The 27,092-nt window shown below is 36.1% G+C and overlaps 1 protein-coding gene across 1 annotated transcript in view; it reads right to left on the reverse strand.

The window, feature by feature from the left end:
* VAV3 (vav guanine nucleotide exchange factor 3) overlaps window positions 1-27,092 on the reverse strand; it is a 358,886-nt gene that overhangs the window by 276,080 nt on the left and 55,714 nt on the right. The window contains 1 exon segment of the mRNA XM_049765842.1: window positions 5,817-5,933. Coding sequence (XP_049621799.1) covers window positions 5,817-5,933 — 117 coding nt within the window.

Here is a 27,092-nt window from a genome sequence, read left to right on the forward strand (position 1 = left end):
CATAATCTCAAGAATAAAACTCAGAGCTACAGAGATGATATACTTGATAAAAGCTCTGTCTTGCATGCAGTAGATCCTGGTTCAAATTCCCAGCATCCAGTACTAGATATGGTCCCTTTGAGCACCACCAGGAGTCATTTCTGAGCAAAACCTAGGAATAACTTAAAGACTAGGAACTAGTCTTAAGCACAGTCATATTTGTGGCTAAAAAACAAAACCAAGAGATTAAGACTCAGTGGTCACTGACAAGGTCTCAACATCACAAGGAAATCTTTTCACTGTTTATCATCCTGAGAAATAAAGTATATATAACCTCCGGATTGTTTTCTTTCTAACTTCCAAATGAATTAAGATTACTAAATTCTTATTTCCCAATACCTGGAGGTTTTTCTTAATCAAAGTATATAAAATGCTGACAATATTCTAATTTTTGTTGATATATAAGGATTTATATGTATTTATTTATATCAGGACTACCCTAGTAATATTGGTAAATACTAGTTTTTTCAAATGTTAAGCTGAAAGGCAAAATCATCACCAGGCCTTCTAAAATGTACAATTTATCACTCATAAATTGTTTTTGGTTTTGGATCATACCCAGTAGGCTCAGGATTTACTTTTGGCTTTACTTTCAAGGATCTCTCCTGTCAGGCTCATATGTGGTGGGAATATATGAGGTGCCAAGGAATACAGAAGGGTCAACTACATGCAAGACAACTGCTCTACCTGTGTACTATCTATCCAGCCCCTGAAATAAATCTTACTAATATTTTCCCAAGATATTTTCCACCTTTCTAAGGGAAAAAATCCATCCTAAAGCCTATATGACAGTCAATGACTCATTCAATATTTTCAATATTTCTTCTCTAAAGTGTAACTAGATTCCATATGTTGTTTTTTATTTTAAAAATTCATTTGTATTTATCCAATAAATTTATCATTTTCCTTGAGGATACACAAAGCAGTGATGCCCAAACCTTAGAGAGCAAAAAAGTAAAATAGACTGGGAAGTTAAAGGCCTGAGGTCTAGATCTTGCTCTGTCCCCAAACAAGACCATAAAATCATCATCCTTCATTAACCCATCTGAAAATGTGAATATTTATCCATTTCCTTCATAAGGCCATAAAGAGACCCAAGTAACTGGTTAGTGATAAAAAATTTCAGAAAGAAATGAAAAGGCTATAAATATTTGGTAGCATTTTAACAACTAATATGTAGTTTTTGCAAAGATGTTCAAAATATGCATAAATCTCAGGTTCACTATTTAAATGGATTGAAGTATAGGAAGCTCCCAAGGGATAGAAAGAATACTCTCCCACATAAGTCAATTTAAACTCAATATATAAGATATAAATAATTATTTGCCTGACTAAATTTTCTATATTAATCATTACAGACAGTAGAATGTTCATTTGATGGAAATAAAAAATGATCACACTTGAATACCAAACCCAAAGTCAATGAAAACAGAATCGATACCCAATCTACATCAAGCTGTACATGGGGGGAACAGTTGCACTAGCATTACAGGAGGGTAAAGGAGGGAGAAATGGGATGCATGCTGGGAACAGGGGTGGAGGGAGGACAACATTGGTGGTGGGAACGCCCCTCATTCATTATCATTATATGTCTTAAATATTACTGTGAAAGATTTATAATTCACGTTGACCACAATCAAAAATTAAAAACTATGAATTATCCAATTTCTATCAGAAGCCATCTCAAAGGAGAAGGTGAATCAAGCTCTTGCCCAGTCAAAGCTATGTTTGCTGTCTCTATGACCCACAATTGCCATTATCCTGATGGCTGTGTCTCATCACTGAACCCCTATGATTCCCTGTGGGGACACCAATCTGATCAAAATTCAGGTATGCCAGTTTGGATGCTGATATCACCAGGAAAGAGTGTGGGCACCCTCCCCCTACATTTCTCTTTTTCCAGAAATCCTAGCAGATTTAGCCACGCCTACGAATGCAGTTGCAAGCAGGGCCAGCTCCATAGACTCACTAGTTTCTCAATTGAGATATAAACTGAGCCATGAAAGGTCATGGGTTCAATGGCCCATACTGGCCCACGAAGCAGAAAGCTGGTCATCTCCTGAGGAGAGATCAGGCCAACCCTTCACCCTGCCAAAGCCATACATGCTGCCTCCATCACTGTTTCTCCAATGACCCTGCCTCATCACTGACCATCTAAGATTCCTTTTGGGGACAACAATCTGATCAAACTTCTGGTATGCCAGTTTTAGGCCAGGGCTTTTTGAAGTCAGTGCAGGCACCCTGCCCCCATATCTTCCTTCTTCAGGGAGGCCTGGCATATCAGTACATGCTCTTAAAAGTCATAATACCAGTAATAATGTTTTTAATTTCTAGAGAATTTCATTTGTTTTGTTTGATACTGCCATCCATAGAGGAAAACAACAATTTAAAAGAATGGGCCACTAGCAACAAGAGCTACTAAACAAGAGATTACTAAATATTCTGCCATAGTATTAATGACTTCATTGGAGATACAATAATTTTCATAAATGTGCTTACCACTGTACTTTCTCTATTTTTTTTGTTTTTTGGGTTTTTTTGGGGGGTCACACCCGAAGGCACTCAAGGGTTACTCCTGGCTCTGCACTCAGAAATCACTCGGCAGGCACAGAGGATATTATGGAATATTGGGATTCAAACCTGGATTGGCTGAGTGCAAGGCAAAACACCCTACCACTGTGCTATCTCTCTTGTCCCTGTACTTTTCCTCTTTTCTTTCTTCTTTTAACTTTCTTATCTTCTACTTTATTTTATATTTTTCTTTTTTTTTCAATAACTTTGCTTTCACTTATCTGGAAACATATATTAAGATCAATTATATCAACTATGTAATGCATTTTTTAAATAATTTTTAAACTTTTTGGTGGAAATTAAAAGAATAACCAATATATTTAAAGTGTCAATGAATAAGTGATATTGATTTTTTTTGCTTAGAGTAGGGACACTGGCAATTATGGCACAGGATACCAAATTATTCCATTCCCTTGTAAAACTATAACAAATATAATCCTGAAGTTATAACCATATCAATATTGGCAGCAGTAAAAACATATATGATTTTAAAGTGTTAAGAATAGAATCAAGTTCTCAAGCACAACCTGAAATGTAATTGTTTCATCCACTGTAAAGACATTTTAGTATACATGAATACTTTTTACCCATCAGAAGCTCACAATTTATTCCTTTACATTCCACTTTTTATAACCTTGACTCTCCCACAAAGCTTCCACTGTGTTATGTTATTCTATTAGAACAAGTCCATGCATTCTCAAGCACTTCAGAATGTTTTGGTCATTACCAAAACCATTTTTTCATATATGAGTGAAAAATGTAGAGCTCCTTTCAAAGCTTTAAAAATAATTGCCTTTTTTTTTTTTTTTTTTTTTTTTTGGTTTTTGGGTCACACCCAGCAGTGCTCAGGGATTATTCCTGGCTCCAGGCTCAGAAATTGCTCCTGTCAGGCACGGGGGACCATATGGGGCACCGGGATTTGAACCAATGACCTCCTGCATGAAAGGCAAACGCCTTACCTCCATGCTATCTTTCCAGCCCCAAAATAATTGCTTTTGTTCGTTTTGCTTGCTTTTGTTTTTGTTCATTTTTGTTAGTTTTGAATTTCCCCAAAATTCAGTTTTCATTTCCCCCAAAGAGAAACTGAAAAGAATGTCCCTTATTTTATTTTTAACTGTGTGTGGGGAAGGGGTTAAAGTGGAGGGAGTAAAATAAAGAAAATGAAAGTATTTCTTTTATTTTCAAGCCCAACGCCATAGAGGGCTGTCAACCTTACTCGAATTATATTTGATTCCTGTTTCACTTCAGAGTAAAACAAAAGTACTGCCACTCCCCTCTCAGAAGATATAATTTTCAGCTCCTTGTGCTTATCTTATTTTATCCTCCATTACTTTTTGGAATCCAGACCAGTTTAAATCAAAGATTGCCAGAGGGAAAAAAAAAGAAATTTTAGGATCCATATTCTTATATTCAGTTCCATTTTGTATAGTCTTCCAAGGTGTCAGCCACAGAGAAGACTGGTAAAGACTTCCAGATAATAACAATGAGATCTGGTAAAGCCTGCAAAGCCTCCTATCTGACTGGTCCATGGCTTTCCTATACTGGTTCTTTTTCAGCATTGAATCCTTTCTGTTTCATGTTTGTCCGATTTATTCCTAGTACCAAACTGATTGCTTGCTTTTTATTTTATAACCAAAATATTGTATTTTCAAAACCATTTCATACCTCTACTAGTTTTTTGATGAAATATTTGAATTTCAAGAGTAAAGGCAAACTTCTTGGTGACAAGCAGTTTTCCCACTAATGTGTTTATTTTCAAAATACAATGCCATCAGTAGTAGCAAGCACCTGATTCTCATGTCCAAAGTGTAAACATACAAACACTTATTTCAATTTAAATGATCATCTTTATTTCAGTTTGGGAGGAGCCACACTCAGCTATGCTCGTCTGATTGTGAATACAAGGGGTTATGTTGTCAAGGAACAGACCACGTAGCTATGTGCAAGGTAAGAGCCCTACCTACTGTACTATCACTCTGTCCCTTATCATTATTATTTTTGAAAGATGACTTTCTTACCCCTTTATTCCAAATAAAAATATGTATTATACATGATGTAAATATAAATATAAGAGCTAACAAATAATTTTTCAAGTTATTTTTACAAATGAAAAGAAAAAAATAAAATACCAAAGACAAGTATTTGGTAGTAATGATAAACATTTAAAACAATTCAGATAACAAAAAGCATCAAAATATAAAATCCAACATGCATTTCCTGAAAAATCAGCAAATCAGCAATAGGAGTTGTTCAACAACCTCTAGCAGTAGAGAGAAGGGAAACAGAACATTCTCAACTTCCAAAAATTAGGAGCCTGCCAGAGTAGACTACAGGGAAAAGACACTAGCTGTTAAACATGTGGTCCCAACAAATCATTTTACAGGATCTGAAGCAATAATCCTATTCTTTCAGGGGCCAGAAAGGTAGCAGAGGGATGAAAACATTTGTCTTTCATATGGCTAATCTTGGATCCTTCATAGCTTGGAATTCTGCCAGGAATAGACATTGAGCACAGAACCAGTAGTTCTTGAGCACCAAAAGGTATGAACAAACAAAATTAATTAAAAAATACATAACAAAAATATATAATAGCATATATATGTTATATAATAAAGCATATATAAACAGAAATAACAACAAATATATTTATAATCCTATTCTTTCCTTGGTTATTGAAAAGATTATTTCTAGATAAAGTTCCTTTAATGGTAATTTATTTTGTTTATTGTTTTTGTTCTTTCTTTTCTTTCTTTTTTTTTTTTTGTACCTTGGATCAAATCCAGAGTGTCACATATGAAATATGTGTTCTACCTCTGGGCCATTTCCTTGGTCCTTTTCTTATTTTTGCTTGTTTGTTTTCGAACCACAACTGGTAGTGCTAAGGGCTTATTCCTTGCTCTATGCTTAGGGGTCATTCCTAGTATTGTTCATATGGTGCCAGGGATAGAACCTTTCACAGACAAGCATATGCTCAGTTCACTGAGCTATCTCTCTTGCCAACATTGCCTTTTGTTTATTAGCTAAGCTACCTACATGTAAAACTTAGTTATATGATGCAATTATAAAATGCAAACCACTGAAGTCACAAGTTCTTTGCCCTACTTCAACAAAATGAGAAACAATATTTGATTACACAATCCCAATTGGAAATATATATACACACACACAAACACACACATATAAATTAATTTAAATAATATAATTACCTTTCCAAAGTCACGAACATCGAACAGGTCAAATGCCTCAAAGAGTTCACTTTTTCTCATTCCAAATGTCTCACAACAGGCGGTAAGGAATGTCCTTATATTCTTCAAACAGAGGAACTGAAGAATAAGAAATATGTATTGTTATATAATTATCACTCTGGAAACCTTTGTCACCCAGAATTCTATAGAAATGACAAAGAATAATAAACTGACTTTAAGGTTGTTTTCAATTACCCTGCTGGTTAATTTGGTGCCTCCTCTCTCAGGCTTAGCTGAGACAAACAGCTATGAACAAGATAAACTTTCTGTCCTTCAGGTAATTACATTTATGTGGAAACATAAAAAAACAATAAGAAACATGTAGATATTTTTTATTTTCATACAATGATAATCACAATATAGAAAAATAAATCAAGAATTCCTATTCTAGGGGATAAGAGGTAAATGGTTAGAGGAAATCATTACTAAAAAGAGGACTATTAGTCTGGGATTTGAAGGTGGTGATGGAAGCTAAGCAGACTGAAAGGATGGAGCAATTCAGCCTAAAGAGGTCTGTGAGGAGTATGGGGATGAGGGGTGTCTACTGAGGGAGTACAGAACAAGAGACAGGAGAACAACAAAAATATAAAGTAGGAGGCTCAAATGATAAAGGGCCTTGTTGGATGTGGATTTTCCTTTGGCTAAAAGAGGAACTCACTGTAAACTGTGGTGAAACAAAACTTTTTTTTTTTTTTTTTTTTGGTTTTTGGGCCACACCCTGTGACGCTCAGGGGTTACTCCTGGCTATGCACTCAGAAGTTGCTCCTGGCTTCTTGGGGGACCATATGGGACGCCGGGGGATCGAACCACGGTCCGTCCTAGGCTAGCGCAGGCAAGGCAGGCTCCTTACCTCCAGCGCCACCGCCCGGCCCCGAAACAAAACTTTTTAAAGGAGTCCTCAGGCTTCTGAATACAAATAAAAGGAACTACAGAGGTCAGAGTCACACAGTACAGTGGGTTATAGGGTGCTTGCAATACACACAGCTGACCCGCATTCAGTTCCCAGAACTCCATAGGATGCCCTGAGCCCTACTATGAGTGATTCATGAGCTCAGAGCCAAGAGGAAGCCCTGCCACACTGGGTGTGGCAATAGATAGATAGATAGATAGATAGATAGATAGATAGATAGATAGATAGATAGATAGATAGATAGATAGATAGATAGATAGATAGATAGATAGATAGATAGATAGATAGATAGATAGATAGATAGATAGATAGATAGATAGATAGATAGATAGATAGATAGATAGATAGATAGATAGATAGATAGATAGAACTAAAGCAAGGGTGAAAACAGGAAAAGGAGAGGGGAAGCTACTGCAATAATCCATGCAAGAGACCAAAAAGTATTGTTAACTTTTTCTCAATGTAAAAGTGTCAGGATCCCTAAGAGCAGCAGATATAGGGCTGTTGATATAGAGAACACTGAAGCTCAGGATATCAGTGATTAGGAGTGATTAGATTATAAGACTAACTCCAATAGTAGCTGAGATGATCTTAGGAAAAGCAGAGTTTAAGGGCCAAAAATCAGGCAATCTTAAGAAATCAGAAAAAGAGGAGATGCCCCAAAGTGTCAGAGAATGACTAATGAGAAAGAGTAATCGGAAAGAAATTTTCCTTGAACAGTCAATTAGCTGAAGCATTTTAAGGAGTGATAAACTGTGTCACTGCTGTGAACAGGTAAAAAAAAAAAAAAAAGAGATTTGAAGCAGGATACTCTATAAAAATTTGGCAGTGGGAAAGTCATGTCACATCTTGATAAAAGTAGGTGTGTCTGGAAGCCTGGGGTGAAAGACTACTTGGATCGAGTTCAAGAGACAATGGAAAAAAAGATGGACTGAGGGTTCTGGAAAAGATTTGCTGCAGACGGGAACAAAGAATGGAGGAGGTAGTCAGAGAAAGAGAGGTCAAAGAAAGGTTATTTGCAAACAATGGAAGCTGTTGCAACTAGTCTCTGAATCAATTTTTATCTGAATCAGGCTGTTGTGAAGGATGTGCCTTCACAAGACACTCAGAGCAGGTCTCTCTGCATTATGTGTTATGTGTTCCTTTGGCATGTGGATTATTTTAAGCTGTGGTCAACCCAGGCTCTGCAATCTTCCAAGAAATTTTATTGCACTCTAAACTAGACAAAATAATAAAAATAATGTGAGAAATTATTGAAATTGTGGTTTGGCCAGAAATAATCTATGAAAGAAACCAATTTATGAGAGGACAAAAAATCTAATTACAAGCATCCAGTCTTTATCATTTAATCTCTCCTCATCTCTCTCTTCTGCCCTGGGCATCTATCCCAGTCCTTAACTCAGAATAGACTCCCATCTCTTTACACTGACCAGAGAACATAAGTTTATGTAGGTTTCCCCATATGTTTGTCATTAAATTTTTATTTTACAAATATGATATTCACTTGAATATTCAAACTGGTCTGAGAATAACCCAAGGGACAGAGAGATAATTCTTTCCTGCCACAAAGAGAGGAAAATTTGTCTTGCATACAAGAGAGACAATCTCCTAAATAAAGTCCTAGAGTGGGCAAAGAGGAGGGAATTTGATGCTCAAGTGAAAAAGCTGAACTCAGAGAAGAACATTTTCCATGCAGTGGCATTTATAGGAGGGAGGGATAAAAGAAAAACACACACTAAAGATAATATGTAAAAAAGCAACAGGATTTAGTTTTAGTATCAAAAATTCCCAGATTCAGCTAATGAAAACATACCCTGAAATCATTCTTTTTGGAAATATTAGCTGCAATGGCACAAATTAAAAATATTATGAACCTTCAGTAAATGTGAAATGTACTAGTTGATTACTGTACCCTTGTCTTTCATTGTTGGAAGCAATTTCTATCATTTTTATTGTTGCTTTTTCATCTTGTTGGGTTACTTTTTTCTTTTTAATTTGTACAAAGAACATATTTCTTCCTCTAGATGCGAAACATTGCGATTTGTTTATGGCTTAACTCAGTTGCAGTTTTACCCTTTACTGGAATATTTCTCAGAAGCTTAAATATTTCAGGAGGGGTTAAAACCACAGGGGAAGTATCATCAACCCTTTGAGGCACACAAGCAGCAACCAATCAGCACATGCAGCAACTGCTTACACTTTAAAAAATTCATGAGATCTTTATGACACAAAAATCACTCTGCATGTAGCTCTTCCACAGAATTGCTTATTTACAGATTAAAAGCCTTGCATTCTGCCAAGACAGACAATAATTACCCTCTTGGGGATTGTGCAACTACTCTCTTGCAATATTTTTTACATAATTAAGTGCCCAACTCATAGCTCACCAAGGAACAAAGCATAATTGTGCATGCCACCCTCTGAAGATTTCGCATCAAGCCCCTTACACACACACACACACACACACACACACACACACACACACACACACACACACACACACACACACATCCCACCTTTGAGAAAAGCCAGCAATAGACTTCCATTATATGGCTTTATTAATTTAGAAAAACAACTATTATTAATGAAAACAAAACATTTATAAATGTAAAATAAAGTCATCACAGAATTCATAAAAGAGGTATGAAAATAAGTCTTCTCCTGAAATGTATCTGCCCATTCACTTGTTCAATTCCATGAAATTCTACAAATAGATACTGGAATTGTAAAAAATTCGCTGGTGTGTTTCTTGCTTGCTTAAAAAATTTTCAAATCAATAACCTCTTCGTGTATTTTTTATTTTTTACTTCATTTCAAGTTTTCAATACCTGCAATATTCTAGGTTGTGGGAATACAAAAATGAATAAGGCCAGATTTTGTCATACACTTCTCTACTCGTCTTTTAAAGATTGGAACTACTCAGAATCTAGTTCTGAACATCAGGATCACACTTGCCATTTGCAGGTGTCTGGGTCTCTGATAGTCAAGAACAGAGTTAGTTGTGGTAGGTAAAGAGGAACCGGATACTGATGTCAATAGACAAGCCCCAAACAGATGTCTGCCACACACCTTTACTTTATGTCCATGTTGAAACTATCCTCATTTTCTTTCTTCCATTTAAATTTTGAAACAAAAGTTAAAATCTTTCAATGAATATTTTTTCTATTCAACAACTGCATTGCCACATATATGCTTTTGCATTTCAATCTTTTCTCAATAAAATCTATTTTGCTAAACCACTTAGAAGTAAATTACAGACACAAACAGCATGGTATGCATCTTAGTCCATTACAGTAAACACAACTCCAAGGCTGCAAGGATATTTTCCTTGCACCCCATCATAACATTACCACACCTGAAAAGTAAAATTAGCAATAATTCCACATTATCTAATATTGACTCCATAAAAATCCTTCAATTGTTCACCTAATTCCTTTATGTATGGGTTTTTTTCTTTCTTTTTTTGAAAGTATAAAAGTTTACGAGAACGTAGGAGAGAAAGAAGAAACTTCCCGCATAGGGAAGAACTTAGTATATGACTATTTTCTTTTTAAATTATTTTTAAATAAATTATTGAACCTTCAATTTTGGATCAAATTCATTTTAACCATTATATTTGGATACTTGCTTTTTATTTATAATTATGTATTTTTATTTATTTAAACATGTACATTTACTTTGTCCCTCGAGCCCCCAGATTTTAGTACACTATAATATTTCTTACACAAAGCAATCCAAAGCCAAAAATGTATGTAACTCCATTAACATTAAAAGCTGTAATATTGTTGACACAATTGATCATAATACAATAATTCATTAAGAATGATTCAAAGAAGCAAAGCAAAGACTGTGTTAGTATGGAAATTGTTTGCATAGGCCCAGCAAAATATAGGGGACATGAAAAGAAAAAGCCTTGGCCTAAATACAGGAAGTTGGCCTAAATACAGGAAGACCTTACCCCTGAAGATGCTTGCTTTTATAGTAAATTTTATCTAAAATTCCTGGAGCTATTATTAAAAAAATTTTAAAGAGTTGAGATAGGATATCTTATAGAACATATCATGTTCTGCATTTGCTAATTTTTCTTATCATCATTTGTCTTCCCTGCTAAATCTAAATTTAAGTTACAGTTAGAGAAAATTTACTTTATTCTGTCAATTTTGTATTACATGAGAAGAAAAAAAAGTTAAGTTCAACCTCATGTGATTGAACATGACCGTCCAATCCCAAATCCCAGATCTCAATCTTAGAACTGGCACAGTTCCCTGTACCACCAGCACCAGGAATCAAACTCTCCAGAAGGGAGTCCCTATTGCTGCTCTAGCAATAACTTGCACCAGAGTAGGTTCATAGGACACCTTGTTCATAGGATGAGGAAACAGCAACAACTTGATCTAAGTGCAGGTTGCCCTACCTAATCACCTAACAATGAGATAAAATCAGAAGACACTCCGATCTAGGATCTGTACAAACACCAATATCACTAATTTTAGAAGACCGACTACAACAACTACCACTGAGCAGAACTTTTCCTGGGACCATAATAAAAGTCTCTATCCTAGACTTTTTCCTAAGATCTGTGCAAAAACCAAGATCTCTAATTACAGAGGATTGATTTTGACAACCAAGACTGAGCAGAATGTTTCATGGCACCATAAAGTAAGGTCTTGGTGTTTGATAATGAACGTATCTGAAGCCTGTAGTCAGTCTCATGACAGTATGCTTCATTGGTGGAGCAGCTCTGTATCTCTTAGGCCCAGGGAATTTCCTTTTTAATTTCCCAAATACTTACTGTGCCTATGTAAACAAACAAACAAAAAACAAACAAAAACAAACTTGCCACATCAGCCCCTCCCTTTTTTCTTTTCCTTTTTTTCTTTATCTTTCTTTTTCTTTTATTCTTCTAGACAGGGGCTCCAGCCAGTTTGCTTTTTCTTTATTTTTTTAACAGATCCATAGAGCATAAATAATTTTATTTGGCCTACAAATTGAGAAAAAAAAAAGTGATGGTATCAGGAGCAAAGCAATCTCATGAGCATTAAATGTAAATAAAAAATGATCAGACAAAGTCAATGACAATAGAATCAAGAGATGCAAACTATAACAACCTATACACAAAAGGGACCTTTTACACTAGCAGTTTGGGATCTAGGGGTAGAGATACGGAATGCATTTTGGGAACAGTGGCAGAGGGAGGTCAACACTGGTGGTGGGAATTGACCTAATTCACTGTCACTATGTACCTTAGACTTGTAATTCACATTGGTCTCAATAAAAGTTTAAAAAAAAAAGAAAGGAAGGAAAAAAGTTAAGTTCATCCTATTATTACTTATTCTAAGTGTTTGCTCACAATGGGTATGCTATATCACTATCATAAAATACATACTAACTTTTATATTATAAGGTATTTTGGAGTGAAAATTCACTATCATGTTCCTATACTATTTATAATAAATGTTAACCAATGACAGTATCTACTTGAGGCTGGAGCAATAGCAGAGTGACAGGGCATTTGCCTGGCACACAGCATGGATGGACTCAGGTTTAGTTCCTGGCTCCCATATGGTCTCCCAAGCCTGCTAGGAGCGATTTCTAAGTGCAGAGCCAGGAATAACACTGAGCACCACTGGGTGCAGCCCCAAAACCAAAACAAACAAACAAGAAAACAAAAAGACAGTGCCCACTAATCATTTTTCCTTCAATTATTCCTCTTGGAACTACATAGTGGAGAGTCATCTATTCTACAATTTATCTGTTTCTCCGACATGTATTAGCTGATTTTCTGATCTCAAGAAGAATGTTATCTGTCCTTCCCACCAAAGCTTTTTTAATGTAAGTAATAATAAATTACCATAATTATTCATTTTGATGTTCATATTGTCCCCAAATCCCTTCCAACTGGCTTCTCCTCTCTGACATGATTCCATTTTTTTTCTTTTTCTATGTTGTCCAGGTCTGCCTCATATTCTCTCTCCTATAGTTCTGAAACTAACCATTTGTTCATGCAAATGGTATTTTCAGACCACAGTATGAGCATCTGGTTGCACCCAAAGCTCATTGTGGCCAATTATTAAACAAACCAATCACTCCATCCTTTGTTTAAGCATGCTATCATTTGCAGCAGAAAGACGTAGTGCAACAGGAAGTTCTCATACAAAGAAAATCTGAATGTTGGCTTAGAAGACTAAGGTAACTAAAAAAAAAAAAAAACTGTCAAATGTTTTGTGCAATGCCTATAAGCCATTTCACAACTCACTTTTGAGTTCACAGGACGTAATGAATACATAAAAATGTTTTATGCCAGGGCTGGTGTGATGGCACAGTGGTAGGGTGTTTGCCTTGTATTTGGCTGAACCAGGAAGACCATGGTTTGATCCCCTAGTGTCCCATATGGTCCCCCTAGCCAGAAACGATTTCTGAGCTCATAGCCAGTGTAGTATAACAGCCCTTACAATGGGCTTGGTTGGTGGTGGGTGGATGGAGGGACCTATCTCTGCCATCACAGGCCTTGGCTCTGCAACCCCCTTCAGCTGGCAGATATCTGGGTCCAGGAGAGCAGTGGGTATAGAACTCACTCACAGGCAGGCTTTCAGAAAGATAACATCTTTATTTGCCGTGACCTATATCATAAACCTATTTAACCACATGCCATTCTTAGCTTGCCCTGCATCTTAACTTCTTTCAGCCATGTCTCCTCTGACCTCCATCCAGGCAAAATTGCTTTGCCCTTCCGGTCAAAGGTCTTATCTAACCTTCCCAATACCCCTCCCAAGAATGGGAGGGTCTTGCAGGTAAGATCAAGTTACACAGAAAGAATGGGGGGATGGGGCCACAGTCAGGAGTAACCCTGAGTGTCACAGGGTTTTGCCCAAAAACTCCAAAAAAAATTTTAAGCCTATTAACATGGTGTGTTTGCACATTATTTCATTAGTAAGATTTTATTCCCATCTGTAACTTGAGATTTGAAGACATCTGATAATCCTTTGTAAAATCAAACACAATTTAAAAAATAAACAAATTTGATGAAATCCTGGAAAAAATTTCAAAGGTATTCTTCAAGGAAAGGAAAAAGAGTTACTGAAATTTGTATTGACCCACACAAAGACACAGAATCACAACAATCCTGAAAAAATATGAGATTATCTTATATTATGACTTATAATTATGCCATAAATTATATTATACAAAACATCATATTAGATAAAATTACACACCGATTAAATAAATATAATTGATATTCTAAAAATAAGTCTACATACATATGTCCATTTAATTTACTAAAATGAATGAAGTTTACACCGAAAAAGAAAAGTCTCAACAAATGGTGTTGGAAAAATTGAACAGTGACATGCAAAAGAATGAATTAAGTATCTATTTCATAACATACATAAAATTAATTCAAAGTGGATTAAATGCCGGGGTGTAAGACTTGAATCCTTAAAACAGAAGAAGAAAATACAGGCTAGATATTAGATTTTAAGGCAAGTACCCAAAGATATTGCAATAATATCTTCATTATAACTTGACTCCAATGTTAAGGGAAACAAAAGCAAAAATTGTATTGTTGTTATGCAAACTAAGAGTAATCTATGTAAATGAGGTACCTATTACATATTGTCATCACAAATTTACCCTTTATTACTTTATTATTTATTACTTTATTAAATGGATGTTTGTTACTTTGAATGAAACTTCTACCAACTAAGAATAATTCTTTTAAAAAGTGACCCAAATATTCCTCAAAATTGATACTTTACTTGGGTAGAACATATAGAAAGGTGGAAATGCAATTATATAAGTTCAAGGAATTGCCATAAGGAAGACATTCACAGCTTATCCGCACATCCAGGACTATTATTTCAGCCTTCAGGGTAAGTGATGGATGAGATGAACCTGAAAAGATAAGTGTCAACCACACAAAGAAGGGATGGTTAAGGTTCAGAGAGGAAGGAAGATGACAGTGTCAGAGGTTAAGAGACATCTGAGAAAAACAACATAAGTACAGGAGCAAAAGATGTAACAAACCATGAAGTGTTCCGAATGGATACCATACTCTGAAAGGGAACAGTGAGAACAGAGTTGGAGAGGAAGATGGACTTGCATAACATGTCAAAGAGATCTGTACTTTAACCTAGAAAAAAAATGGTGCGGTTCAGGACCAGAGAGAGAGATAACTTTCAAGGGGTTAGAGCACATGCTGATCCTGAATTTAAATTCCAGCAATGTAGTACCCTCGGTAACACCAGTAGAGGATTTGGTAGCCCCTGGGATTGCTATGTGTGGCGCTAGTGGTCCCTCCCCATAGAGCATCATGGCAATGTCAAGATTTTTATTTAACTGCCTTTCCCATATAGACAAACCTAGTATTACCAGTTACCCATGCCATATGAGAAATGCTTGGCAGGTACCCTAAAAAAATAAATACTGCAAAAAAAATAATAAACTACTGCAAATAGGATACTGGAATACCCAGCATCGAACTTTTATGACCATTACTGTAACATTTTTGAGGGTTTGCATACAACAAATATTTGTCATTTCCTAACAACAAATGAATCACAGAATTTTTCTTTAATATATACAGTATGGCTTCAAATCAAGTTGAAACAATTGCAATTGCCAAAGTAATGGGAGTCATGATTCAAAATCCAGATATTCTGACTACAGAGTCATATTTTTAATCTATTAATTAAGCTCATATTTGCAATCTTCAGAATTAAATGTATTTCATTTATATTATTGGAGTGGATTAGAGGCAAACAAGGGAAGTTAGGATCCTGTCATAATAACTTAATAAAAAATATGACACATCAGAATAGATTGGTAGAAGAAAGAATGGAAAGAATTCGAAGAGGTAATGCAAAAAGGAGATAACTGGTCATCAACTGTGGGTGGGGTGGAAAGAGCAGAAAAGATAAAAGAAGTAAAAAATATTCCTCTTAGGCAGGGCTAGGAAATGACTCAGTGACTAATGTGATACCTGGCACGCAAAACAGGGGATTCAATTTCTAGTAACTCCCACATGTACCTATTGTAATTCTGACAGAACTGTTGTCTATGATCTCTGGTATCACAAGTAGTAACTCTGGCTACATCTTAAAGGGTACAACCATCAATGAGCTCCCCAACTGAAAAACTATGTTAGCCCTATAACTAAATAGAATGACTCCCAGCTAGTATCAAGGCCTGCTGTTTAACTACTGACAAGTATCACAAGCAAATGTCCAAGTGCCACAGCCTAGCATATATGTGATCTACAATCACAGCAACAGTCGTATCAATAGAAAGCAGGGAAAGAAGGAAAATATTATACCTGCCTGACTGCTGTGCAAACCGTAGGAAATACGATGGTAAACTCTAAAATTGTTTAACTGAGTAAACTAGGTATTAGACTGAATGTGTGAAAATGGGCCACATATTTAGCCAATTTATTCTTATACAGGAAGGTCCTCTGAGATACTGCTAAGCTTCTCAAGTATATTCACTGAAATATTCCACTAACATAACCACATCCCTCACCTCTGCCCAGAAATCCTTGGGCAACCTGCTTATTTACTGCAATCTGAATAAAATGAATTGTAAATTCATTTTAAAATGTAAATGGTAATTTACATTTAATTTAACTTAGAATTTAATTCATTTTAAAGTATAAATACATTTCTACCAGATAACCTTCAAAGAAGGAAGCTTTATATTTTGATGAGGACTAAAACATCCTAAAATTATTCATCAGGTCAAAGTTCTGTAGATTTAGAAATATTTCATTTCCAGTCATTACCACACAAGAATCTAGTAGACCTTTCAAGGTACAGCCTTCCTCAATACCACTTCAGTGCAAGCAAAACTGATGTCAGTAATAGGAAATGCTAAAGGTCAGCCTGCTAAAATTCACTGTGAACTCAGAAAGATTGCTCTATTCCTTTCAGAAAGTTGGTGATTTCCTTTTTCTGGATAAGAGCCACTGACATTTGTCAAGAATACAAATGCAATAGGATCACTTCCTTTTTTAATCTGAAAGGATATTTCTTCCCTAAAATCTTTTGCTATATAGAACTAGTTGTGTTAACCAAGGCTACATACCAGAAAAAAACTCTGAAAAATCCTCATAGTTTATTGTGAAGTTATTTCAATTCCAACCAAGAATATCTTGCAAGAAAGTCAGTGGTTTCTCTGAAGCTTCACAACCAGGTAGACTAGGAACTTACTGCAATTTTTACAAACTAAAAGTAAACTTGTAAACCTGGCTATTTGTTGTGGGAAACTCAGTATTCCATGTAAAGAAAATAATGAATTTGAGATTCTGGCATAATTCAATTACTAGTGGTTGTGAGAGACAGATAGTCCAGAAAGGCATAGAAGAAGCTGCAAGAAAATCCACTTGCAAAAATATAAAGTAGTGAAATTTTCCCTCTCAGTTGAGTCTAGTTTTACTTTTAATTTTATTTTTATTTATTTATTATTTATTTAATTTTTAATTTTATTTATTTTTTAGTTTAAGTCTAGTCTTAAATACTGTCAAAAGCCCAGGTCCTTATAATTTTAACTCCTCTTGTTTTCAAAAGGGTGTAATCAATTGTTGTACAAGAGGCAAAAGGGCATGGACGTGAGCTATTACCAAAACATCCTTTCTGGGATTTTTTATTTCTACATCTTTCACCACGTTTTCCTCTTTTGACATATTTTTTTCAAACTGAAGAGCTGAATTTTACATCTTTCGGAACTAAAAAGAAAAGAAACTGAGTTTTATGTTCATGGATTCTCATCTCCTACCTGAATCAGTAGGTGTCATTGGAAGGGTTATCATTACTATTGTTCAAGGACAAAAGTGTATCTACAATTGAGCTCTAGGTTATTTTTAAATTATATTTCACTTAGCATCAATTCATGAATATACATTATCTATAATTTCTGTTTATTTGACCCTATTATTACAAATAAATAAAGACTCTTCGGGGCTGGCGAGGTGGCACTAGAGGTAAGGTGTCTGCCTTGTAAGCGCTAGCCAAGGAGGGACCGCGGTTTGATCCCCGGCGTCCCATATGGTTCCCCCCAAGCCAGGGGCAATTTCTGAGCACTTAGCCAGGAGTAACTCCTGAGCATCTAATGGGTGTGGCCCGAAAACAAAACAAAACAAAAACAAAACAAAACAAAAAGACTCTTAAAAGACACTCAGGAAGAAAGAGAATGTGCTTAACCAACTATGTTCTCAATTCACAAAACCAAAACTTCCCTAATCACAGTAAACTAAAAGCCAACGCTTACATTTTAGTTGTCTAGGGTGTTTTTAACTTAGTGAATAGACTATTTAATAAACATAACTATTTAAATTTGGTTTAATGTTATAGGATTTTCCCCATTTTATCCAAAGATGAAGAACACTTATAGGTTAACTGTAACCTTAATATAATGATTATGTTCATTAGTATAGAGCTAAAAAATATGTATTTACTCTGTAGAACTTGCTCCCTTTTAGGATACCTAGCCTGAATATATTGCAACATGAAATTAATATTTTTGATAGTAAAAATACATTTATTTTATCTATGGATCCTAGACTTTTGATTAAATTAATCAATAGATGATGCTATTTATATCTATTTAAAAGGGGGTTCAGAGAGATAATATAGTGAGTAGGTCACTTGCCTTGCACATGGCCAACCTGTGTTCAATCTGCAGCACCCAATATGGTCCCTCTAGACAGGGGTAAGCCCTGAGTATCCTGAGTATGGCCCCAAAACTTTTTTAAAAATAAAGAAAAGAGTGAACTGGGATAGCCATCCCTTAGTAACTAGAAACTTTATGTTATACTGTCAACAAAACTTTATGTATTAATGTCTTAACTAAATTACAAAATATCCTTTTTACAAAGTTGGTATTTGATCATTATAAATATAAAAATATTGACAATTACTACGTAATTAGCTTCATAAGTATCCTTTTTAGTCTGGTTGTCGGTCTCTGAAGTGCTTTCTATAGTGACCAACTGAATTCCAGGATCGTTGGCCAACTGTTAGCACAGTATATACACAAAAGCTCTCTTCTGCTTTCAATTGCTATGGTCCTCATCAAAGGGATCTGTGAGCTACTTCCTTGACAGGAACTCAGAACCTTCAGCTTCAAAGGTTAATATCAATACATCATTAGCTTGTGGACATAGAAAAGGTTAACTCACAATGCTTTAATCTACTTGTGTTTTCTGTCCTTGCACTGGAAAACACAATACCTGAGAAGCGAAGAGAGGAAAATTAACCTAAATCATCTATTTTACTCACTTCATTGACCTGCCAATGTCAGAGATGCATGTCATTGCTTTTAATGAGAAAAAAAGTAGTAATTACTGCTGTCTATAAATCACAGAGTAAAAGGGGAAAAGGGATGAAAAAGAAAAAAAAAAAAGAAGCCTTTATTTGAAAGACTATGGATAAATAGGATTTTTTTGTTTTGTTTATTGTTTTTTTTTGTTTTTTGTTTTCACAAATAATAAAGATGTGCTATAATTCAATAGCAAAAAAGTAACTACTAGAGGGAGTATATCCAGAGATGTTCAAGGTACTCTCTTGGCTCTGGATTCAGGGGCCACACTTAATGAAGTTCAGGGGATTTTATATGGGATTCAAACAAGATTTGTGGTCAGAGCCACATGCAAGACAAGGGACTTAATATCTCCAGTCCTAAAAGCAATTATCAAAAAAATTGATGGGTTTAGAAATATAAATATAGACAGGGATGATGACAGCAAAAGTGGCATCAGGCAGCAATAATAAAAGGGGCAGTAGAGGCACTGCAGGTACTCTCATGAAGTTGAAAATTAGAACCCCACAAGCAAGTATTTAATTAGAAGCAAACTACCTTTCCAAGACTTCTGAGCTATGGCACATTACACGGTCAAAAAGCAGGGACAGAGAATTGCTAAGATTGTGTTCCTTGAAAAGGGCGGCTCCTCATTCAAAATGAGAACATGGTTTGGGGAACATTTCATCTATGTTGCTTTTAGAGAGGAGCCTTGCTTATAAATGTGCTAATCCAGAGTAAGAACAAAATTCAGTATATCCAAGACTTATCAAAAAGGAAAATACTTGCAAACAAACGAAAATGAAGGAGCCCAACTGCTAATAGCTCTATTGCATGTATTCGCTCCCTCACTAAGAAACAGTTATGGGGAACAGACACTGAACTTTATTTTTACTTCCTTTTTTATATCTTTATTTTAACACTTTGATTACAAATATGATTGTAGTTGGGTTTCAGTCATGTAAAGAACACCCCCCTTCACCAGTGCAACATTTCCATCACCAATTCCAAGTCTCCCTCCTCCCACCCCACCCCCACATGTACTCTAGGCAGGCTTTCTACTTCCCTCATTCATTTACATTTTTATGATAGTTCTCAGTGTAGTTATTTCTCTAACTGCACTCATCACTCTTTGTGGTGAACTTCCCATCATGGCTGGACCTTCCAGCCCTTCTCTCTTTTGTCTCTGAGAATTATTGCAAAAATGTCTTTTCTTTTTCTTAAAACCCATAGATGAGTGAGACTATTCTATCTCACTCCCTCTGGCTTATTTCACTAGCATAATAGATTCCATGTACGCCCATGTATAGGAAAATTTCATGACTTCATCTCTTTGATGGCTGCATAATATTTCATTGTGTATATGTACCACAATTTCTTTAGCCATTCATCTGTTTAAGGGCTACTTGGTTGTTTCCAGAGTCTGGCTATTGTAGACACTGAACTTTTCACACTTAACTGAAGCACAAGTGAAAGTCTCCACTGATGCCTACAAAGCCCCCATTTCACCTATTCCATGGCATAGCCAGACAGAGTTTGAGTCATAGGACAAACAAAAGAGAAGAAAGAATAGAGAAACAGAGGCCGGCGAGGTAACGCTACAGGTAAGTTGTCTGCCTTCCAAGCGCTAGCCAAGGAAGGACCGCGGTTCGATCCCCCAGCATCCCATATGGTCCCCCCAAGCCAGGGGCAATTTCTGAGCACTTAGCCAGGAGTAACCCCTGAGCATCAAATGGGTGTGGACCGAAAAACCAAAAAAAAAAAAAAAAAAGAATAGAGAAACAAAGTCTGAGTTTCTCCCTCCTTACCTGAACTGACACTGATTTTTATGGATTAGGTGCTATTATATTTCCATTTACAAATGAGGCAACTAAGGCATAGAGGGGCAAAATAGTTACCCTCTTGTTATTTGACCAGAGAGCAGCAAAGCATGGATTCACAGTCATGCTGCTGGTTCCTGAGGCAAATTTTACCCACAGATTTGCTCCAATTGACAATGTCTTAAGAAGGGAAACTGAGCCATATATCCTGTCCTTTATAGGGAGACAGTCTTATTTTCATTTTTATTTTGGTTTGGGGCCCATAACCAGTGATGCTCAGGGATTACTCTTGGCTCTGCTCTCAGGAATAACTCCTGATGGACTCAGGGTTCCATATGAATGCCAGGGATTGAACCCCAGTCAATCACATACAAGAGAAGCACCATACCCACTGTACTATCGCTCCAGCCCAGAATGACAGTCTTGTGAAGGAAAGCAAAAACTGAAAGAGCCATTTTAACCTCAAATGCAAGCACTAGATTTAGTAAGGGCCGAAAAGAACGACTCTATGAAGGCACCAGGCTAGGATTTATCGAGGAAATGAATGAACTAAATTTCTGAAGTTGCATTACAAGGTTTTGAAGGTTATGACGAGGAGCTAAAGTCTGGCTCCAGAGAAGAAATGATACAATTCACATAGCCTCAGCAAAGAGCAATAGAGAGGCATAGCAATAACAGTCAAAAGAATTGACATGGGTTATATCCCAAATGCAACTCAGAATTCATTTCTCCAAAAGGGCAAGGCAATGCATCATACTCATGCAGCAATTAAAACTTTCTATGGTTCTTCTTAGGGCCACAACAACCTTATATGGACAACACTATGATTCTATTCTGTCCATACGTAAATAAGATATGGAATACATCACCAAGTCACTGTAGCCAAACCCACACCCTGCAGTCCCACCCAGTTCTTTTTTTTTTTTTTTTTAAATATGGAACGCTTCACGAATTTTTACCAGGCTACTATGCTTCACTGAATTCCATGGGTGGGAGTAATAGTAGAAGTGGGTAGTATCTTGGTTGTGTTAGGTCTACACTACAGGCATCTGCTGCTTAAATAGACTTTGGAGGGGGGGTCTGCGTTAAGGAACACACAGGAACAGTGCACTTTCCTCAGGAAAATACTGTCATTTTCAATTATGGGAACTGCTGCCACTGAGTGGAGAGAGTTGAGTAAGTCAACAACAGGACCACTAGTACAATGATGGAGGGAAGTAGTCACTCTGGAAAGAACTGGGTGTTAAGAGGAGGGAAAGTAATATTCATGAAAACCTATCACTAATAGTCTTATAAACTACAGAGCCTATAAAAAAAATGAGGCAAAGAAAAAAGTCCTTGCCATAAAAGCAAACTATGGCAGGATAATTGAGGACATTGGTAGTAGAAAGTAAGCATAGGTGAAAATAATGATGTTGGAACACTGGACAACTGACAATCCTGATTAACTTTATAACTTGGCAATTCATGGAGATTCAATAATTAATAAAAATCAATTTTTAAAAAATGTATTGAAACAGAGCTTGAGCAGTATATTACAGGTATATAGTAGCAGGTAGGGTGCTTGCCATGTGGCCAATGGGGTTCAGTCACCAACACCACATGTATTGTCCCCCCCAGTGCCAACAGGAGTGATTTCTAATTACAGAGCCAGGAGAAAGCCTGATGTGGCCCTAAAACCAAGAAATAAACAATAAATCATTAGAATAAAGTTTAAGGTTTATTATTCTTTATAATCAGTATTTTTGATTTTGTTTTGGTTTGTTGTTGTTGTTATTGTCGTTGGTTTATTTTTGGGCTACACCTGGTGGTTGCTTAAAGACTTCTCCCAGCTCAGGGTCACTTCTGGCAGTTCTTGCAGATCACATAGTGTCAGGGATCAAACCCAGGCCACCATAAAGTAGAACATGCACCCAGGCTCCTGGAGTCATCTTTCCAGCCCTGGCCCCCAATGTTTTAAGAAATTAGATAGGTTTACTGAAATAAGAGAGATTCTACACAGTGGGGGGGGGGTTCTAGAAAAAATAGTTTTTTAAGTTTATTTTCCTATAAATCTTATCTAGGTTCATGTAGATGTATAATTTCTTCTCTTAATCTGCTACTATGTGGAAAAACTCTGTACTTCATCCTTCATTCTTCCCTCTTAGCACATGCCCCAATATAAAAGTTTTATTTTGAGCTTTTTGTTTTTTTTTTTGTTTTTGTGTCACACCCAGCAGTGCTCAGGGGTTACTCCTGGCTCTACGCTCAGAAATCACTACTGGCAGGCTCAGGGGACCATATGGGATGCCAGGATTTGAACCACCATCCTTCTGCATGCAAGACAAACACCCTACCTCCATGCTATCTCTTTGGCCCCAAGGTTTTTTTGTTTTTGTACTTGTTTTTTACAACATCAATGCTTAAGGAAAAACTAAAAAATAAAATATTAAAAATTAAAAATGCTGTTCTTTAGGGAGAAAAATATATAAGGAGCTTTATACTAGATCCTGATTTAGTGGTTTTTAAATCACATTTGAGGAGGCTTTAAAACACAGACAATGTATACAAACACAGATACATAGATACACAAATATATTACATAAACAACTTTGTACTGATTATGTTTTTCTATTCAAAGGCAAGAAAAAAAAGAAGCATTTTCATCCTTAAATCTAGTTATTAAACTGTAAATTTTTCACTAGTCACAGAAAGCTTCTCAGCATCCTATCTACAACCCACAGCTCTGGGCAGAGGCTCTCTTTACTAGGAGGCTCAACCAAACACTGCATCTGACCAGCAATCCTGATCACTGCATTCCCAGGTACACACTACAGTGATCAACACATTTCTGAACATGAACATGTTTTAGTTTCTTTGTTGTTGTTGCTTTTGTTTGGGGGCCACACCCAGCAATGCTCAGAGGTTACTCCTAGCCCTGTTCGGAGACATCAGGCATCAAAGCCAGAGTAGCCACATGTAAGGCAAGTGCCTTATCCACTGTTAACTGTTTTTCTGGTCCCTGTTTTAATACTTTCCATCATCAGCACCACAGCAATATCAAGAATATTCTTGATATAATGTAGTCTGATTTTAAATCAGTATATCAGGATTATACTGTGGAATAGAATGAAATGTGTCTCCAACAGATAAAATTATCATTTCTGAGAGGAGAGAGAGAGAAAGAGTGGGGGGGAGAGAGAGAGAGAGAGAGAGAGAGAGAGAGAGAGAGAGAGAGAGAGAGAGAAATGTCTGTCCCAGAAGCAGATAGGAGAGAGAAAGTGGGATGGAAGAGGACATCAGGGAAGGTGAAGGGAAACTGTTGACATTGGTGGCTGGAAACGCACACTGGTAAAGGTTGTTGTACATTGTATGACTGTAAATCATGAACAACTTTATATGTGAGAAAAAACCCTATAGTATGAACAACGTTGTAACCATGGTATTTAAATAAAAAAGAAGGGAAAATGAATATGGTTATTATTAAAGAATCATTTATGTCATCCATGTGTGTATGTATATTAATGTATATATGTATATATGTAATGCCAACATTTTCCTGTTTAACTATAGAGATATAATGAACAAAATACTCTTGTCCATATAAAAAATTTAACTTATAGTCATTTTTATAGAGGCTACGAAATTAGCAATGCTACTCTTTGAAAGATAATGGTACTTTTGCAAAATTAGAGAGATACACAAATTGTGGAACATAAACTTAGTAAAAAAATTTTTTTAATCAGCATTTCTTCTTATTTTATAATTAATCTAGGAAATCTTTAGGTTTTTTATCGGACACACCCATTTGATGCTCAGGGGTTACTCCTGGCTAAACGCTCACAAATTGCCCCTGGCTTGGGGGGACCATATGGGACGTGGGGGGGGGGGGTCAAATCGCGGTCCTTCCTTGGCTAGCACTTGCAAGGCAGACATCTTACCTCTAGCGCCACCTCGCCGGCCCCTATCTAGGAAATCTTTATTCTAACATATTCTTCTATATTCTTTTTTTTTGGAGGGGCCACACCCAGTGACGCTCAGGGGTTACTCCTGGCTATGCACTCAGAAATAGCTCCTTGCTTGAGTGATGCCAGGGGATCAAACCTTGGTCCGTCCTAGGCTAGTGTGGGCAAGGCAGATGCCTTATTGTTTTCGCCACCGCTCCAGTCCCTTTTATATTCTTAAATTTTCCCCAAATCCTTATATTTGAGCATCAGACTACATTTCCCATATTGCCTTTCATAAAATAAAATAATTTAAACACAATAAAAATTTAAACATATTCTAGCCATATATCTTAATTTCTTTATAAAAGCCTTGATTTGTTTACATGAATTCAGGTTACTGTCATAGTTTAACTCACACACTAAAGCTTCATTCCTACTGATGCCTCATGTGTCATATTTTCTTTGTCCTCCATATCAAGACTATATTCAGCACAGTAAGTTTTCGTCTACACTTTTGTTCCCATTCGCCTTCTGCTTTGTCAACTTTTTGAGGGGAGTGATGACAATGAATTAGGGAAGCTACATTATTAAATTTTAATTATTAATCTTATAAAATACTAGGTTGAGCTCCAGCCAGTCTGATTCTCCAAATCTCAAAAGATTACTCTATGAGATACCTATAGAATATACTTAAGATACAGGGAAAATAAGATGATTAATGACTGATTATGATCTTGGCAACATTATTATACCTCTGAGGATAATAAAATAAAACATGATACTTAGTAATACACTCTAATATGTTGTTTTCTTGGAAAGATAATACATAGAGGAACTAAAATTGAAGTGTAACATATTTTTCTAATTTAAACTTCAGGGGAAAAAAGACATATGAAATCCTTTTCTAAAATGATCTCACAATAATATGTTCAAACTGTCATCAGATAAGCTTACTACTTAGCTCTACACCAAGTATCCTGTCAATCCTTTTCCTACTCCACTTACAGGAGAAGTTTGCTTTATTTTACTGCATTCTGAAGGCTCTTTCTTCCTATACACTGAACATCTCTAAAGAAAAATTTTCCTCAGCTAGAGTAGTCACTGTTTTTGTATAGAAAATCAGTCTGTTTTCTATTCATATTTACAACTGTTATTCCACCTGCACCCACATTCATCTCAATTTGGCATCATCCCCAAATTTTATACAAAGAATGCGTATAATTTTTATTTTACTACTTAAGAGATATCAATACAATCTGCTTTCAAGGTTTGAACTTTTCCCAATATTATATTTATTCAATGTACCAAACCATGGCAGAATTTTTTATTCATTTGCTATGTATGCTATTTAGTCATAGCAAGTGATTCAATCAGTTGGATTCAATTTTGTTTTCACTTTCTCTCTCTATACCTATATACAACACACATATACACAAACTACATGCATACATTATTGTATGCAACACTTACAGACAGACACACACAAACACAGAGGAACAAGAACCAAGAACTAAAAACAGGAGTACTAGAAGAAAACCTGCCTGCTATCATAATTAAGTGGATATTAATTTAATATAATGTTTAAGAATGAGTTAGGGGGCCGGAGAGATAGCATGGAAGTAAGGCGTTTGCCTTGCATGCAGAAGGATGGTGGTTGGAATTGAGCCATCCCTTTTGTCCCCTGAGCCTCCTGGGGTTGATTTCTGAGCATAGAGCCAGGAGTAGTCCTTGAGCACTGCCGGGTGTGACCCAAAAACCAAAAATAACAAAACAAAACAAAACAAAACAAAACAGAATGACTTTAGGTATTAGAAAAACCTTTACACAGTCCATGTTCCTGCTGACTAAATAAGTTTATTAGGATGACTACTTGTCTAAGTTTCACAGTATAAAATGTAGACAACACATTATCCTCATAGGAAAATATTTTAATCTTGTGAAGTTGCAAATGCCAACCATATGTTATTAAGCAGTAAGTGCCCACTACCATTTATTGCTATAGATAAGAAAGTGATATAGCACTGATATGGTAATATTGCAATGAAATAAAAACATATTATAAACTTATAAAATATGTCCTAATGGTACTATCATAAGTCAGTCATTTAACTCATGTCACTCTTGGCTTCTTCATCAGTAAAATGGGATGACTGTATTTTCTCCTGAAAAGTCAGTTGGCTCATAGGGATGTTTATTTAATCTCTTGCATTCATTAAGCACTGATGTAGAGTCCATAAAGTGCTTAACAGCATAATAAGTTATTCCCATTTTACTGATAATTAAAAAGAGA

This window comes from Suncus etruscus, chromosome 19 (genome assembly GCF_024139225.1).
Source record: "Suncus etruscus isolate mSunEtr1 chromosome 19, mSunEtr1.pri.cur, whole genome shotgun sequence".
NCBI classification, from domain to species: Eukaryota; Metazoa; Chordata; class Mammalia; order Eulipotyphla; family Soricidae; genus Suncus; species Suncus etruscus.